This window comes from Gambusia affinis, linkage group LG19 (genome assembly GCF_019740435.1).
Source record: "Gambusia affinis linkage group LG19, SWU_Gaff_1.0, whole genome shotgun sequence".
In the NCBI taxonomy this organism is placed as follows: domain Eukaryota; kingdom Metazoa; phylum Chordata; class Actinopteri; order Cyprinodontiformes; family Poeciliidae; genus Gambusia; species Gambusia affinis.
In genome coordinates, this window is record NC_057886.1 from 20,321,655 (window position 1) to 20,339,305 (window position 17,651).

Below are 17,651 nucleotides of genomic sequence, written 5' to 3' on the forward strand. Positions count from 1 at the left end.
TTTACTGACACGGCCTCAGTTCTTCTGCATGGCCTACCCCTGCTGCCCCTGACAGGGTGTGGTTTAATGCGGGGTACTTACCAGAATCTCACCCTGCAGTAATAGGAAGGGAAGTGGGGTTAAAGCAGAGGGGTAGTGTAAAAATCAAAGCCAAAAACAAATTGGAAATCAAAGAAGTGGACAGTGCAAGATAGGTAGAAGAAGTGAGGAAAAAGAGGTGGAAGTGAATGAAAATTAAGAATAGAAGAAGAGAGGGAAAAAAAAAGTGTTTAAGGGAGCAAACAGAAAATCCAAGAGGCAGCCAGAGAAAAGGATGAAAAAAGGACAGAGAAAGAGACAGAGCAAAAATAATTACATGCAATTAAAATTACTTCAAGATATATCACAATTTGGTTATGTCACAATTGTTGCTCAGATGATTGTTGTGATATCCATGCTCATCTTGAATTTTAATGAGCACAAAGATGCTTGGAAGTTAATGGGAAGGCAAAACAAACATCATTCAGTTATTAATTAATCATCGTTGTACTAATGTAACATGCCCGGATCACATGCAGAAAATCAATGTTGATCCTGAAGAGATAAGCTTGTGTCAGAAAGCAGGGAACGGGGTCTTCCTCTTACTATCTAACACAGCTCTCCCTTTAAACCATCATCATTAAAAAAAGGTGTGTTCAAAAAGGTCAACAAGTTGTTATAAAACCATTAAATAATAGACAAATATCGGCTTTAAAACGTTAAACAGATAAACATAAGGACTACGAAAGACTGGGTGATAATATTACCAGAGGAAGAAATTGATTGGCCGTGGCTTGTTGAGAATTTGATTAATTAGGTTATGTAATACAATGTATCTGTGAAAAGATGATTAAACCTGGCATTTGAGAAAAGGACAAATCCAAGTGTCAAAACATACCTGGTTAGGTACTGCCCTCTTTTTGTTTGCAGCAATGTTCCTCTGCTGAGCGCTGTCACACACACAGAAAGACAGACAATGATGGAAACATTTGTGGCGTTCCTACATATGTCTGACGCTGCATTTTTAAATAACACTATGGTTACTTCCTCTTTTTATTCTTCTGGCTTTCATTTGTTAAAGGAAATCAACTGTCACATTTTAAAGTGGTCTGAATTATTTATTTAACAACAAAAACACAAAGTTAGGCATAATTGTAAAAAGCTTTAAATATTTGTGCACTCTGAGATGCACAGGTGCATTTTAATAAATTACAATATTAAGAAGTTCACTTATTGCAATTATTCAAAAGTGAAACTCATATATTTGTTAAACTCAGAGTGGCATTCCTAGCATTTGTTTTCATTAATTGTAATAATTATTGCTTACACTTAAGGAAAACACAAAATTCAGTTTCTATGAAACTTTGAATGTTACGAAACATTTTTCAAAATAAACACATTATATTTTGGTCGACACAATCAAGGTGACGACTACTGACAGAAGTTTTCCCAGCAGACTTTGTGGCATCACTGTGCTCAATTAGCCAAGCAAACTAGCCTGACCAATATCAACATAGAGAACCTATGAAGTATTGTCAAGAGAACGATGAAACGCGCAAAACAATCAGAAGCAATCGGGGCCTCCTGAGCAGAACCACATTCTGATCGGCTCCACCCCACGTTGCATTCATCTAGTAATTATACTGTGCAGTAAGAAGATGTAGACAATACCATAAAACATTTCTATATCAAAAAAATACATATACAATATCAAATATTGTTGTTCTTGAATATTAATTTAACGCTCTTTGTGAGACGTCTTTAATATTATGTAGAGAACCATTTATTTCCATGCACTTGTGTTACAAACAAAACTTTGATTCGTTCCCGTATGCCCACCTGTTGTTGCTGTACCCTGGGGAGCTACCATCATCCAGCCTTCTGTAGTCAAGACTGAAAGTGATGTCATGAAAACCATTAAACCGCTCTTGCTGACCTTTGATGCAATGTGTCAATTCCCTTGCCATGCAGAGGCAAAACATAAACTCTGACACATGCTCCCAAAGGGACTTTTCTGTTACATTGTCAGAAAAAAAAAATCCACACAGCAGAGGAGCTTTACTCAACTATAAATTACTGTTACTGCTGCACTAGGAAGCACATGAAACCACCCGCAAACTCTAGATTGCTTTGAGATACACCACAGAAAACATGAAAGCTATGCCTTGTGCAAATTAGTTTCCACACAAAGCAGCAACAGATAAAAATCGCGAGCGTCGCTTTTTTGAGTTCAACTAGCATGCTTTTTAACGACAACATGATGCAAAAAGGAATTTTTATTTCTTTTTTTCAAAGAAAAGTGACTTTTGGGGAAGGATGGGATTGTTTCATGCAAGGGGGAAAGAAACTCACAAATAACAGAACTTTGATCAACGGGGCAATTTTGATTATTGTGGCATCCACCTCCCTCCTCAGGGAGACATAACGTGTGTATAACTACTGGTGACATTTAGATTTATCACTCATTCTGATGAGAGATAAACATAAAAGTACTGGGGCTGGGTTCAAGACACTAAGCTGTAAGATAGACTAACAGGAATGATGGTTACATACTTGGCAAAGCCTATGAAGTCTTCATGGTTGGTGTTGATGTAAGACAGCTCAATGTCAATCAGCAGCAGAACCTTTAACAGAGAGAAAATAGATTAGGACAGAGATGACTTTAACATACTAAGACAGGCCTCAAATTAGAAAGTGAAGAGTCTCACATCTGATATTTCAAGCTAAGACAAACCAACTGAAAACCATCAGGTAACATCATGGCTGCGTACTGCAGCACTGAGGTTGAGTTGAGAAAACGGTATTACTCAAAAGTTTCTGTTTATAAATCTTCAAATTTACCAAGATCCTGACCAGAGGTATCGCTACTCACTTTTTAAATCAATGTTTGGGACATTATTACCATCATGTCTTCTGAAATCACTCATATTTTATAATGAATTAAATAAGAAATAAATTGTCTCAAATTGTATAAGAAAAGTTGTCTTCTTTCATTTTAAATATTGAAAAGGCAACTAAACAAATAGACACATTTTCTGTCTTTGTTGCACAGCTGGTTACTCAAATATTTAGTTTTTAACAAATGAACAGATAAGAATCTCACAAAACTTGTGTCTTTTTAAACTCATGTTGGAACTTGCATAAAAACTTAAAAGAGGAACAATGCAAATATTTTGCCAAACAGATTTAATTCCTGATTTTAAATTGGGCATAAACAGGTCGGAAAAGGTCCATAAAAGCTTTTGAGTACACCTCCTGTAATAAAATACATATAATAATCAATCTGCACTTAGTAGAACCCATTTCATCTTTCAAATGCTCCCTGCTGGGCTCTTGTTGCTTGCTGTTGCAAACAGGACAGAAAGTGAAGTAATGGCAGATAATTATTGGTAGATAACTGCAGGTGGACATAACCTCAGCTGTCTCTGGCCCTAAATGGGAACAGCTACAGAGTTTTTAATGCCATCAACTGATGAATGCAAAGATGGAACCTAAGTGGTGTTAAAAAGGTTCACAGTAGAGTTTTTTTTTTCTCACTCACACTGCCACTGGAAGATCAGCAAATTGAGAAGCCAATGACTCATAACAGCTAACAAGCAAAGTGGATGTCACTTACTGACTTTACCATAGACTACGTCTTATCTACCTTTATATGCTAAACTACCACATTGTAAAGTCCTGTTTCTGCATACTTCTGTTTAAAGGAGATAAACATCAAACCATTGATTTTAACCACAAGGAACCTTTACCAGTAAGCAAGGTTTTAATGTGGGGACTCATTTGAGCACCACAGCTCTTAATGCCCTACTTCCACAACCAATGTAGGAAATATTAATCACTGAGTCTAAATTGTAAACACATAAAACTGGACTAAGCAGAAGATAAATGATAAATATTTTTTATTTAACATAGAAATAAAAAAGTGTTTCCTATACAATTTTTCTTTTAAACTGTCTCAATTTTCCCAAGTCAAAGTTCTGACTAGTGTCAGACTGATGCAACAAAGCAATGTTGCTATCTGCAAGTTGCTAACATTCAAACAGTGTGTTTTTATTACTTCACTGCTGCCAATATAGACTTTATGGATCTTTTAAAATCCCTCTCAAAACACGTCACTAGGCTAGTGGTGTTACTCAGCACAGTTAGCATCAGAGCTTGTCAACAACTTTTGACTTTTTCTACTCTATTCTAGGCAGCTGTCTCACGAACAAAATTTCTCCAAGCAACTTCTTTGATTTCCAACTAAAGTTGCTCTTCCACAAACATTGTCTTTCTAGCTATTAGTATATAAACTCTTAAAAATCCCCAATTTCCTCACAAAACCTTTTAAAACGTGTTTTTAAAGCTTTGGTTCAGAAGCCCAATGGTAACAATGGGGAATAATGCCAGGTCCTGTAAAGTCTCAAGTTGCCCTTGGGCAACACAATGAACTGATCAAGATGATCAACGAGGAACTAGATCATTGGATTAAAAGCCTAGCAACGCACCTGATCCTTGGTCTTCCCTTCTCTTTCTCTTACGTGGGTGGTGACGATCCTCTCCGTCTCCTCTCTCAGTCTGGGGTAGGAGTTGAGCTGAAAGGAAACACATCATGTAACTGCAGCATTTAACACAGGAATACAGACATATACACACTCACGCACAGCTTTACCTTAGTAGGACTTACCAACAAGAATCAGAGAAAAACAGGAGTGAGAATAAGTAGGAAACAAAGAAAAGAGTAAAAACATTGTCAAGTGACATTTTAGTGTCACACAAAGGCAGGCAACCACAATCCAACACAAACACACCACAGATTGTAAAGACATGGTGGTTATTGGTGTTGGAGGCTATATACCAACAGCCAAAGATGACATTAAATATGTTTAGTTATGTTAACCAAGACACATTTAGTCTAAACCATACATTAGTAGCAAGACACTGATAAGTATGAACTTTAGACATGCCAATAAACGTTTAAACTGTCATCTGTGACTGGTAGTACAGGCTTGAATAAACAAATGTTAGCAAAGACTGGATGACAGAGGACAGTCTAGGCTGAGGCAGAGGAAAGCCAAAAGGCAGGGAAGAGGTAAGTTTGGCCAAATATGCGTCTAACAGCATTTCTTACTGTGTTGTGCCCTCAATTGTCCACAAGATGGCAGTGATGCACTGTTACAAATAAAATGCTTTTGTCCAAGAAGCCACAGAGGGTATGTTCTGGAAGTATTATTCCATTTAACCCCTTTTATCAGTTCAATTTCTTTCCAGTTCAGGTGATAGCAAAATGGCAGTCATTTTGCTGTGTGGGTCAACAAGCGTGCAACACAAAACTGAGTCGGTCGGCTCTTAAACAGCAAGGGCAAAAAGGAAGCAGAGTGGGGAAAAAAAAATACATCTGAAAAGCTGAGGCTGAGGTACAGAAATATGTACACAATGAGTCGGACGGGGGACAATTTGCACAAAAATATTTATATTAAATGGTACTGTGACATCAATAGAGAGGAAAAACGGGGCGATGCAGACTTTAAAAGCAATGATGAGCAGTGGATGAAAACTGGACTTTAATGGCAGTCATAGACAACAACAAAAAAATCTCTTCTCCCATCATGGCATTATGTTGTGATATGCATCCCTGGTTACCTTTTTGGCACACTTCATGACGAGAGCAGTGAGTTCAGTCACCACAAGATCCACACATTTGAGGCTTGGCTCTTTGAGTTTGCGGATCTGCTTTTTGACAATCGTCTCGAAAGCCAGGTCCGGGGTGAAGAGCCCCGTTCTGAAAGGTCACAGGATTAGTTTGGCAATTTGTTGTGAAGGTGGTGGGAGGGGGTGGAAATAAAAAAGAAAGAGGAATATTTGGAAAGACAGAGAGGAAGAAGACAGGAAGTGTTTGTTAAGTAAGCCATTTTCTAGTTGATTAGAAAGAACTCAAACAGTGGAGGACAAGCTGCAGGTTGTTCACATTTTGTTGCCTAATGATCCACTTCCTTCTAAACTTGGGTGGTAAAGATAGACTTTGCATTCTGCTGGTTATATGTACTGAGATATGAGACCTGCAGCTTGTCCAGCAGAGATAGCAGAATCTCGGTCCTGAAAACACCTCTAATCCATCACAACACACCACCCGTCACAACACTCCACAACACGACAGCGCTGCCTGAACTCAGTTTTCAGGGCCGGGTTGGCAGAGGGCAAACTGCAGGGGACGTTCCTCAATTAAAGCATAGAAACTAAATCTAGATACTACAGCTAACGTTCTGTGAGAGCATGCCCTCTGCTGTGCCCGTGGTTGTCCCTGCTCCGAGTCATGGCTGGGTCGGGAGATGCTGGACTCTTGCAGTACCTTGCTGGTGCACTGCCTGACTGTGTTGATGAGTTCTTGAATGACCAGATCGATACATTTCAGACAGGGCGTTTTCAGCTTAACAATCTGCTTTTTCACGATGGCCTCAAACGCCAGATCTGGAGTGAACAGCCCCGTTCTGAGGATGCACAGAGACAGAGGCACAGAGGCCGACACACGTAACAGTTAACAGACATGTGGGCTGAAGCAAAAAAAAAAAAACAACAAAAATTAAAAGCACAATGGAACAAAATGACAAAGCAGGTGTTGAGGAAACCTCTAAATTGGCAGAAAAACAGGATTGAAACAGTGACAACCTAAATGGGGAGAAGATATGAAGTGCCAACGCCAGGCTAACAATGAATGTGGCACATAAGATGGCTCATAATACAAAACACAATAGAGACCAACATTATGAACTGAAAACTCTAGTAGACACAAACCGAAAATGAGTGGGTGGCATTTCTGAGAGGCAGTCACCAAGAAACAGCAGAATGGAAAACATAATTCATAGAACAGCTGACAGTTTCTGAATACATCACATTCAGTTGGTACTGCTAGTCTGTGGTACTTGGGTTTGAATTAAAGCTCTGACAAAAGACGGACAACCGTATTCAGAGTCAGATACATTTCAGAAGTGTTATCTTGGGAATTTTTGAAGTTGAACTGTACTTGCCTGACACCATGGACATTTTTGATTGCATGACTGATTTCCCTCCTCAGTTCTTTCTCATCAAATACAATCTGGAGAGCAAATTAGATGATAAAAGACTTTTAACAAACCTCGCAGTTAAAGTGAATTTGACAAAACACAAACTACTTAAAACTCTAAGGAGGAAATTAACACTGGCGCTCTTAACCTTGACTAGCTCGAAAGGGAAACGTTCATGGAAGAGTCGGTTGATCCTGGCACCACCTGACAGCTCGTTAGTGTCCACCTGGTCCCCAGATCCCTCGATGCATTTTTCAAAGTCCACACCAAACTGCTGGACCATCCTTTATTTAGAACAGAAATGACAGGAGGTCTGAGAGTCGTCTCTTTTTTATGTGTTTGAGACAAGACATCTTTCATTTAGAAGACTTTGGATCTCTTTAAAGTCTAGCTATGATATTAGATTATGAAACTTTACAATCCCTTTACCCTTCTTTATGTTCTGAAGCTCAAAGATGCATCAATATGCAGCATTAATGTGTCAACTGGTTGCTAAATTTGTGTACTGGGATGTTAAAACCCAAAAATCTTACTTTTACCTGTACAACTAAACACTTATTGTGCCCTAGCTCTAGGTACTAACTGTTAAACATTAATTTGTAACTCTGGAGAGACATCAAAAGCTACACTCACTGCAACAATGCCTTTGTCTTGCGAGTCGGATCATCAGGACGGAAATTCTTGTACTCTTCCACCTCCTTCTCCAGAGACAGCAGTTGACTCTGCAGCTTACTGCGCAGCCCAGGCAGAGTGTCCCTGATGTGGTTGGTCAGTTGCTGCAAACCCATAGTCATGGGATTTTAGAAGTTGATAACATGGAACGGCAAGGAGATTGTTTCGAAACAGAAACAGAATGACACAGACCTGGTTGAGAGTTTTTTGTAGATGCGGGGTGCCCATACGGTCTGCCATGTGTCGATAGGCGGGGTGGGACAGGAAGAACTTTCTCTCTGCAGCTAAAGCAGCTCGGATGTCTTTTTTACCGTCAATGTCTTTTTGACTCCGGTTGACCACACCAATGTAACCTGTACAGACAGTTTGAACAATTATATAGTCAGCCTGTACATGTTTCATGTAAATATATCTCTGGGAGCCACACGATACTGACCTCTCCTTAATGGAAGCAGTTTATTTTCGAGAATATCCTTTGCATCTGTGCCTTCATCCATAAGGTCCAATTTTGTTATGACACCAATGGTGCGAAGACCTGAACATATTCATAAAGAGCAGCATGTTTTAGTCAAATATGCTTTACCTTTCATCAAGCAAAGTCTACTGGAATTTCAAAGTATCGGACTGCTAAGGGTAATGCTATGTTGCAAGTCTGATGTTTCAGTGTTGAACTTCGTAAAAACTACATGCTTCACCTTGTGGGTCCACCTCTTTGGCAATCTTCAAAGCATCTGAGTTAGCCAGGTCCATGTTAGCAGGGGTGACTGCCAGGATCAGACAGCTCTCCTTGGTGATAAACTGCATCAGCATGTCTCTGATTTGATGCTCAATGTCTGCGGGCTGATCTCCAACAGCAACCTTGGTCATACCCGGGAGGTCAATAAGAGTCAGGTTCAAAACTGTCACATGAGGGGGAAAAAAACAAAAAAAAAAACAAGAATATAATGTAAATTTTCTTTTATTCTTGAAGTTTACCATAACCTGACATGCAGTAAACGTTCATGTTTATTAATAAATAATTTGCATAATAATTACAACAATGCTATTACCATTTGGGGAGTAGACCCTCAAGTTAATGGGGATAGGAGAAATGCCTTTATTGGATCCTGTAATCCTATCCGTTTCCGCCTCAATTTCTGCCCGCACTTCTTCAAAATCCACAAACTTCTTTCCTTTGCAGTGCAGGAATTCAGCATGTTCTGCACAGAAGAGTGGGAATGAGTTTGCAAGAGGTAGGCAGAAAAATAAGGAGCAGACAGTAAGACAGAAAAAGCAGTGAGAAGAATGAGAAAATTAAATTTGAGACATGAAAGTAGCAAATAGGTTGCCTAGCTTGAGGCGCAGTGACAGAGAGGCCATATGCAGGGCAGTGATGAAAGAAAATTGGGATTTTGTGTTGCCTGGGAAAGGCGCACTCACCTGCTATATTATTGACCAGCTGCAAAATGAGAGGTCTGCGAGTAACAATGCCTGATCCGCGAGGAAGAAAGTCCCTGAGCGAAAAACGAGGCAGAAAAAATAAACAGCTGAAAGGTGCAGAACAAAAGCTCTAAAAATAAATACAAAGAAAACATGCTGGATTCAATGCAGCAAACACAAAAAAACAAACAGGACAAAGGTCTAACTGACAAGCAATAACATTTAATTATTCTATATAGTAGAGTCCAATTTGTATCATAGCCTTTGGTAATTTAACAAGAAAATTAAAATTCTTTTTTCTCTACCTTGCTAAATGAAATGTAACTTTAATAATGTTATTAAAACTCTAGTGATCAATGCATTTGCTGAATTCACTTCTAAAATAAGGACATTTTACTCAAACACAAATTCTGCAATATTTTACACAACTCTCCAATCATGTTCTAATTTTGATTATAGTTGTTAAATAAGTAAACAGGGAAGTATCTTTCATACTATAAAGTTAGCATAGCTAATTCTAGCTGTAACATTTTACCCAAACTCAAAACTCAAAGTTTAAATCTTTAAGTGATTCTCATAAGATATGCCAGCTTTCTGCTACAGTACAAAAACACAAATGTCATATTAATGGGTCGTTTTAAATTTCCATCAGGAGTGAGTTTGTATCCCACCTCTCACCCAATCACCACTGGAAACAGGCACCAGTCCACACAGATAAGCGTATGTACACAAAGGATGAATGTTGAAGCAAAAATGAGTCAGAGGGAATAAACTTCAGCTCACACAGTGCTGCTCATGATAAAAGGTATTTTATTTTGCTTACCTAGAGCTCTAATGTGCTATGCAGAGATAACTGTAAACAAACCGCAGATTGCAATGCAACCTAATGGCCTTTCACAACAACATTAACGTTAGCAGCTGAGCAAAAAGCAAGCGATCATCACTGTGCTTCAATTATGTGGTTAGATACCCTTGCTTCAAAGGATGGATTCAAAGTTTTGATATTGACGATGATTAAATAAATGTTAACTTTTTAGTTGTAGTACCTGTGAAAGGGGGAGGTGACTGTTTTAATGCCTTAACTGAGACTTTATGCTGATCTGGTCAAAAAGGCTTTCAGTTATAAAATGCTGAGGATTTTATTGCAACAACGTAATTTTAAGAGGTTTACCTTTTAGCACCTACAGTTTTGTGCTTGATCAGCGTTTACGCTGCCAGAAGAAAAATATACAAATGGATAAATGTGAAACAAAATTACTAAGAATTACTGTACACAGACTTTACAAAGGAAATTTACTTTGTTTTTAATTTTTCTGAATGTGATTACAATTTACTGATTATGCCGACACTGTTCTGGTTTAGTGTCATTAAACTGTTTCATGAATATGAGTACATGTTTATTTAAAACTGATTCTCAACAGCTTTTTTCATATCATTCAGATAAGCGAAATAAGATGGTTTTGGCGGCTTAATCCTTCAAATTTTATTTTAGGAGTAAGAGAAGTAATAGTTTGTTTTCTGCTGAAGGGTGACAAAATATCCTTGAACACATTTTCCTCTGTTTCATATCCACAAAAAGGTTTATTTAAATGCACCTATGTTCTAAATCCTTAATCGGTTTTATTTAGATTTTATTTTTATTTTATTTGATTTGAATTCTGTTTAATCAACTAATAAAAAAAGCCTAAATTAATTAAGCTAGGGTGAAACTAAGTGCAGACTGTCTTTTAGCAGCGGAACAACTTCTGTTTTTAGCTACAACTGCAAGTTGAAGTGGGCCAACAGAGAGTGGTGCCCTGAAAGAAGCATTTTAAATAATAGCACAATAACAAATAAGTTTAAAGTATAAATAACTGAATTATCAAAAAGATCATCACACGTCTTGATCATAAGGTTTAGCCACATGACCTTAATTTTTTTTGTCACTTAAAATGACGAAGGTACATTGTAGCAGCTGCTACTTGGAATAAAGCTAATAAAATATATGACCTCAGTGAGAAGCCACTCCCATGGTTTCTGGCAGGGAGAGACGTGTCAATAAGCCATATATGCACCACCCTGCAAAGCAGTGCACAACACAATAGTTCAGTCACAAGCTAACCACAACAAATGCTACAAGTGCAAGACTGAATCATCGAGACATAGGCAGGCAGGAAGAAAAACTTGTCTGTTTGTTCTCCTTAAGTCATTTGCACAAAACATGGCTGACATGAGAGGAATTATCAACTTTAAGCATATAGTCCCTTAGCATAATCATAAATATGTAATTTTAAAATTACCATAAATTGAGCGTAAAGCAAAACTAAAGTGAAATTTCTTGTTTGTTTGCACAAACTTGCCAATAAATGTGATTGTGATTCCATTGTGAGAATTATTAAAAAGTGGAAATTTTTTAACTGCTTTTTTCTGAACTGTGCAAATTGTGAAACAAAGGCTTTTCCAATAGTTCATGTACAGAAGCAGCTCTTCAGCTGCAGCTAAAACTTTGGTTCAGTTTTGCTCATTCAGCTCAAAGCAAAAAAAGAAAAGTTGGTGATGCAATGAACTATTTTAGGTCAAACCATGGAAAAGGGATGTTTGTGTCTAGTTAGCCATTTACTGTCTTTAATACTTCCTCCGACCAAAAAGGTTGGAGGAAGATTCTACTCACCACAGCTCTGGTTATACTGGCTTCTTCTCTGCCAAAGTAACTAATGCACTTTAAACTTTAGTGAACATTGGGGGTACATAAACATCTATAAAGTACTAGATCAAAACCAGTCTGAGGTACACCACCAACCAAACAGCAAAGTACTGGTGAAGTAACTTAAACAACAAACCAATACAGCTGAACCCCCATGTTTTACTAACTAAACCTTTCCAGTTGTAAGGTAGGAAATATCCAGTCAGCTACTCAAAATATTCAACCCAAGTAATACAGTTTGAGCTAACAAGGAAAAATATGTGAACTCATACATTTAAGAAAAGTAAAACATTCTCTTAAAGGGACATTCTTCCTTTTTCTGGTATTTTGTAAATATAAATATTTAAATCCAAATCGATCTAAAAGAGGAAAAGTTTAGGTTAACTTAAAGCAGCAAAATAAATTAAGTCAAATTATCAGAACCACACAGGGCTGCCTGCTTTGATGCAATATTAGTGAGATAGTAATATTTTAACAGTCAGGCATTTCTAGTATGGATATCCCTCATATATTTGACTCTAACTGATTATAATTTATATTTTAAGTAACTAAACATCATGTAACAGTGAAGAAATAAGAGTCAGGAAAATTGAGGATTGATTGGAATCGATATTTTCTTTGCAACGTTCAGCTTTAATACCAGAATTATACACATTATACAGGGTTCTAGTCTAATCTGAGTGTCTAGAATAAATGTTTCTATTTATTCTGTTTATTTCAATTTCTGGTTCCAACTGTCAGCCGATGATGATGAAGAAACATACATCTGGTGGAAATTACTCAATCTGAATGATTGCAGCAGGGCTCGGGATGGATTCTCTCTTTATTTTCATAGCAGAGCCAGACCTACATAACTGAAGAGAATGAGGCAATGTTCACCCAGCCATCTGATTTCAGATTAGATACTATGTGTCTGCCACAAGGCAAGAGTTGCCATGGTATGCTCCCAGACTGTGGTCACACAGCGTAGAACCTTCTGGATGGTACCCAGAACAAAAACCCACTTGTCAGCAAAAAGCCACACGTCTGTGGTTTAGCACTGGTGTTGTGTCATGGACAAAGTGTGAAGCCCTCAGACCGTTGTTTCCATGTTCGGCAGTATAGGACGCTCAGTGTGAAGCTTGTAAGCAAGTGAGAGAGAAGGAGACAAAGTATAAAATTAATTCCAGCTGAGGGAAAAAGACAAAGACGCTCAACTATCAGAATACTAAAAAGTTTCTGCTTACTGAGCACAGCAGTGATCTCTCTAAAAACATTGGCAGCTCAAGAGAGGATTATTTCTAATTGTCTAAAGCCTTCAAGTACACTGACAAACAAGGTTACTTCATTGTTTTTTTTAACAGTTAAACCTCACAAGCAAAACAGGAACTTTGGGTGAAACTTTTTTTAATATAAAAGTAAAGCTGTTACTTTTAAACTTGTAAACACAAAAAGAAATTATTCTTTAAGTCGTTCTCTTGTGTCTTCTCAGTGGAAGCGATACACAAAGGCAGAAGTGAGCCATCCGGTTTTTATAGAGAGAATTGGATAAATGGCAGCGGCATAATAAAAAGAAGCAAGCGGTCAGGATTCTATTATTGATGTCCTTTAAATGATAGAGGAGGCTCAGCAGATTGTGTATCATTTCATCAATCATTTATAGTCAAGCTAAGAGCATCATCAGTCTGTGTGCCTCCCTCTAAGAAAGCAGAAATCAGAGGAGTAGAGCTGCCTCCCTAATCAGTTACGACTCGCAGCCGAAAGTTTCTTTATTTCACTTGGCTCACAATGACACACTTCCAGTGTGAGAAACTTTGAGGTTATACTAAACTCTCAAGAGAGCATCGTTGCACAGAAATTTGTTTGTGGTTTGATCGAGCTCTTTCAATGGGCCATTAGAGTGGCAAAGAACACATAATCGTGGCTACCCGCATTCCCACATCCTTCAGTCACTGTGAGAACCAACAGGCAACCCCATGCACCCAAACCTCCTCAGACACGACTAAAATCCAACTGCTTACTGGAAAATCCCTTCAATCACTATTTGTGTCTTAGTTATCCCACAAGCTTCAGGGATGATGGATTTCTGTTTACAGATGAGAGGAGGTTTGCTTCACCAAACAGAGTTGAGATAATGCCCACTTTTTAAGACAACTTTGATTTAAACTAAGTGCTTTTTTACTTAATTTTTGAAAATTGGCTGATACTTGCAAACCGATTTTACTCCACAAAGGTCTGAAAATCTGTCACTGTCTGCTTTTACTCTGCAGTGAGAGAGGATTGACTGACAGACCTGCCCAGAAGGTCACTGCACAGTCCTGAGGCGACAATAGTCACATCATCATTGGCAACTCTGTTGCTAGATTTAGAAAGTTTTCAGTGCCCTCTGGCAGCGTCAGTTATAAAAGAAGAAAAAATAATTGATATCGGCAAGTCAGGCTTTTTAAAGATCGGTGAGCGACAGGAAACTGCAATCGATGCACCTCTAATTTTAGGAGTTAGGTTTTTAGTTAACAGGACAAAGCACCAAAGTTCAACTGCTGGATGGATCGCTCACAAACAGCAGCCTACAGCTATACAAACAATTTGCCTAAACCTATGCAAATTGTTTCAGGGCTTGTTTGCCATGGTTTACGTCACAAATCTGAAAACTCTTTTCACCCAGACCAGTCTGCAATGCCAGATATAATATCTGAATTACCAAGTACGATGACTTCACAACGCAAAAATTAATAATTTAAAATACAGCTAACGATGTGGGTTATTTTATTGTGGCTGTGCCAGGAAGGTACCATTTCTAAGATGAACTGCTATGTTACTGCTACTGCTGTTTGTTTATAAGTTATTCAAAAAAGTCTCACTGTCCAGAATTTCAAATACAAGACTGAAGAGGAAATAAACAACAGAAATACTTATTACTGCAAACTCCAAGGCAGAGAATCAGAATCTACTACATGCTTTACTTTAGTTGCAACATAGAAGACTGTTTTCCAAGCAACTCATATTTTAGTCAAACATTTGTCGGTACATTATAGTCAATTAAAATTTTGCAGGCGAAACAAAAGGTCCAACTACAAGATGAATTCAGCTGCTCAAAAATAAGAAATCATGCTGCTTGATGTTTTTTACTCCTGGCACATTAGTTATGCCCGTGTGTCTCTTCAGCTGATCATCATACATGGTGATGTGTTTCATAAGAAAACCAAACAAAAAGGTCAACTTCCCCTGTATGATGACACCTAACTCCAAGTCCATCCACGCTTCAGACAACTTCAACTATGGAGAAATTTTAAAAACCTGAATAACTCAGCTCATCAGACAGTTAAACAGACGATTCTTTAAATTGAGCTAAATGGAGGAAGATAGTCGTTACATTTGTTGTGAGAAAATAAAATAAAAATCTAACCATTATGTGTGGACAGACTAACATAGTCAATTATATATTTATGTGAATTAGTGGCAACATCCTTAATTAGGGCTGTGAACATGGTTTGACTCTAAATAGCAACATTGGTACAGTGAGAAAATAACAGCAAACAGCACAAAGATGTGATATCTGAAAATTAATGTTTCTTTTTTAACTGGAACAACAGAAACACGGCAATGAACATGTTACGCAAAACACAAGGTTTTGACAGGAAGTGGGTCTAAAACATCTAAGAAACATTTGTCTAATTGTGCGACTTCAACAAAACTGCAAATGTTGTGAACACAGATGCCAGTGTTTGAAACCAATCTAGAAAACCTGGAAAACATTGGTTATTAAACTGATTTTACAATCTATATTATCTGTTTTTACTCCAAGCTAACCTCTGAACCTCTAAGCAACAAAATGTCTGACTGATGAACCAAGAAACAATCAAACACCACTGATGTAGTCAGAAAAAAAGAATTACTAAAGCAGCAGCCGCATCAAAAGCTAGAGATCGAGGAACTGTTACCTTCCTTAAAATAGAGGCTGCAAAATAACTAAAAGGCTCTTCATAAACAAATCATACTTAAATGACTCCAAGAAGATGGATCACCAAGACTTCAGTCATGGCTACATCCAAGGATGAAAAATCGGAACAATACCAGAAATTACAGAAAAGGAGTCTTCTGGTCAAACTGTCATTTTTCTAATGAAATGAAATAAATCTGGGCAGCACCAAAAATACTGGTGCAAGACATTTGTTGCTTGAAACGAGTACGTCTGTAGATCAAGACTGCTTCTAAATATACCAACTCAAAGTCAGCAAAAAGTTCACGCTGGGGAGACAAAAAGAGGAAACATTTTTTCTGTCAAGATCAGACTAGTTGTTGTCTGAAATGCATGTCAAGACATGCTATGTGTACATTTTAATTGTAGAAAATACATGTTTTTTTTTTTCCTTGGACAAAGATTTTAATCTTACTATGCAAAACAATAAAAAACACAATCTTTGTCAAAGTGTGAACTATAAATCAGCAGTAACAAAGTTATACACTGCAGACGGTGTAATACCACTACAAAAAATCTGCGCTTGAAGCATCCAATTAAACAATACCTTTTGACAAAAAAAAAAAAAAAAAAACCACTAACTCAACACATGACAAAGCATTTATGTTATCAATTCCTCCTGGGCTCAAACACACCCTAACATCAACAGTGACTCATGAGCCTGCTTGTTGTTATAGTGATGTGGAGCACCACCCGAGTACTTCCATATTGTAGGAAGGCTCCACCTTAAACAGATGGCTTCGATTTGAACAACTCACCTTGCCTGCTCTCAAAGTCACATGCACACCACTGCCAGTGCACCATGGGTAGAGTATTAACTGAGCATTTGTGTTATAATGTTTGGTGGTGTAAAGTGCTCTTTACTGCATCAAAGGAAGAATAACAAATGGCATTTTAAACTCAACTGAACAAAAATAACTCTAATCATTGCAGAGGCAGTGGAAAGAAATCACAAATGGAAATGACAGAACAAAGGATAACACATATTTTAAAAATCAGAGCCCTCTGAAATACAATGATCATGTATCGAGTGATGTTGCATCAAGTCATTTGAATTAATGTGCACCAAGTAGAAATACATTAGTGTCTGCAAAGTTACCCTTGCCTAAGAGAAACATTCTGTTTCAAATATGCTTTTATCTGACAATCACTGAGCATGTCATTTTACCACCCATGTACTGTCTCTCCAGTGCAGGATATACCGTGCTGCACTGTGAATGTGAGTAACACTGAATGGGGCAGAAACCTGCTAAACCAGTTTCTTTAAAACTACTTGTTTTGATTTTTACCCTCACTGCCTGCGTATGTGGGAGAGTACAAAAGGATAAACTTGTTGGAAGACAAGAAAGCCAAGCTGCAGGGAAGCAATGTCACTTCAAGCCTCCAAACAACAAAAACAGGTCTTTCATATTTCCTTCATTTCTAAACGCTAACCATAAACAGAATCAAAAGAGGAAGACTGTGTAGGAAGTTGTGTCTGATACAATTGTGAGGCCATGGAGAAACATGTTGACATTTGTGACAGTAGGCTTTAATTTTATGCTAAAGAATAGTCGAGATAAAAATCAGCAGGCCAAAGCAAGTTGTGACAATATCGAGAAGTATTCTCCATCTGCACTACCTGAAATAAATAACACTGCACGGAAGAGCTTTTACAGTTGACAAATGTAACAATTATTGATTACTATGAATTCTATCAAAATTTCAGGGTGTGGCTCTAAATATGCAAAGGGGGAGAAGGGTAACAGAAAAATGAATGTGACAAACCTATTAGTGAGAAAGGCACATTGTTGAAGCCACTTTACAAGAAAGGCTGGTTTACAACATGCCGTAAGGCATTACATTGAACATGTACCAGGAA

At 37.9% G+C, this 17,651-nt stretch overlaps 1 protein-coding gene across 8 annotated transcripts in view; it reads right to left on the reverse strand.

The window, feature by feature from the left end:
- Positions 1 to 17,651, reverse strand: part of dnm2a (dynamin 2a) — a 29,997-nt gene that overhangs the window by 11,741 nt on the left and 605 nt on the right. For 3 of the 8 annotated variants that reach the window (XM_044099398.1, XM_044099397.1, XM_044099394.1), the window contains exons 2-14: positions 9,150 to 9,223; positions 8,780 to 8,929; positions 8,426 to 8,629; positions 8,167 to 8,265; positions 7,923 to 8,083; positions 7,692 to 7,834; positions 7,207 to 7,342; positions 7,023 to 7,090; positions 6,347 to 6,485; positions 4,506 to 4,592; positions 2,572 to 2,642; positions 917 to 968; positions 82 to 93 (exon numbers count right to left, since the gene is read on the reverse strand). In XM_044099398.1, coding sequence (XP_043955333.1) covers positions 82 to 93; positions 917 to 968; positions 2,572 to 2,642; positions 4,506 to 4,592; positions 6,347 to 6,485; positions 7,023 to 7,090; positions 7,207 to 7,342; positions 7,692 to 7,834; positions 7,923 to 8,083; positions 8,167 to 8,265; positions 8,426 to 8,629; positions 8,780 to 8,929; positions 9,150 to 9,223 — 1,396 coding nt within the window. Of the gene's footprint in view, positions 1 to 81; positions 94 to 916; positions 969 to 2,571; positions 2,643 to 4,505; positions 4,593 to 5,640; positions 5,780 to 6,346; positions 6,486 to 7,022; positions 7,091 to 7,206; positions 7,343 to 7,691; positions 7,835 to 7,922; positions 8,084 to 8,166; positions 8,266 to 8,425; positions 8,630 to 8,779; positions 8,930 to 9,149; positions 9,224 to 17,651 lie in introns of all 8 variants that reach the window. The other 5 variants (XM_044099399.1, XM_044099395.1, XM_044099400.1 and 2 more) reach the window with 3 other exon arrangements.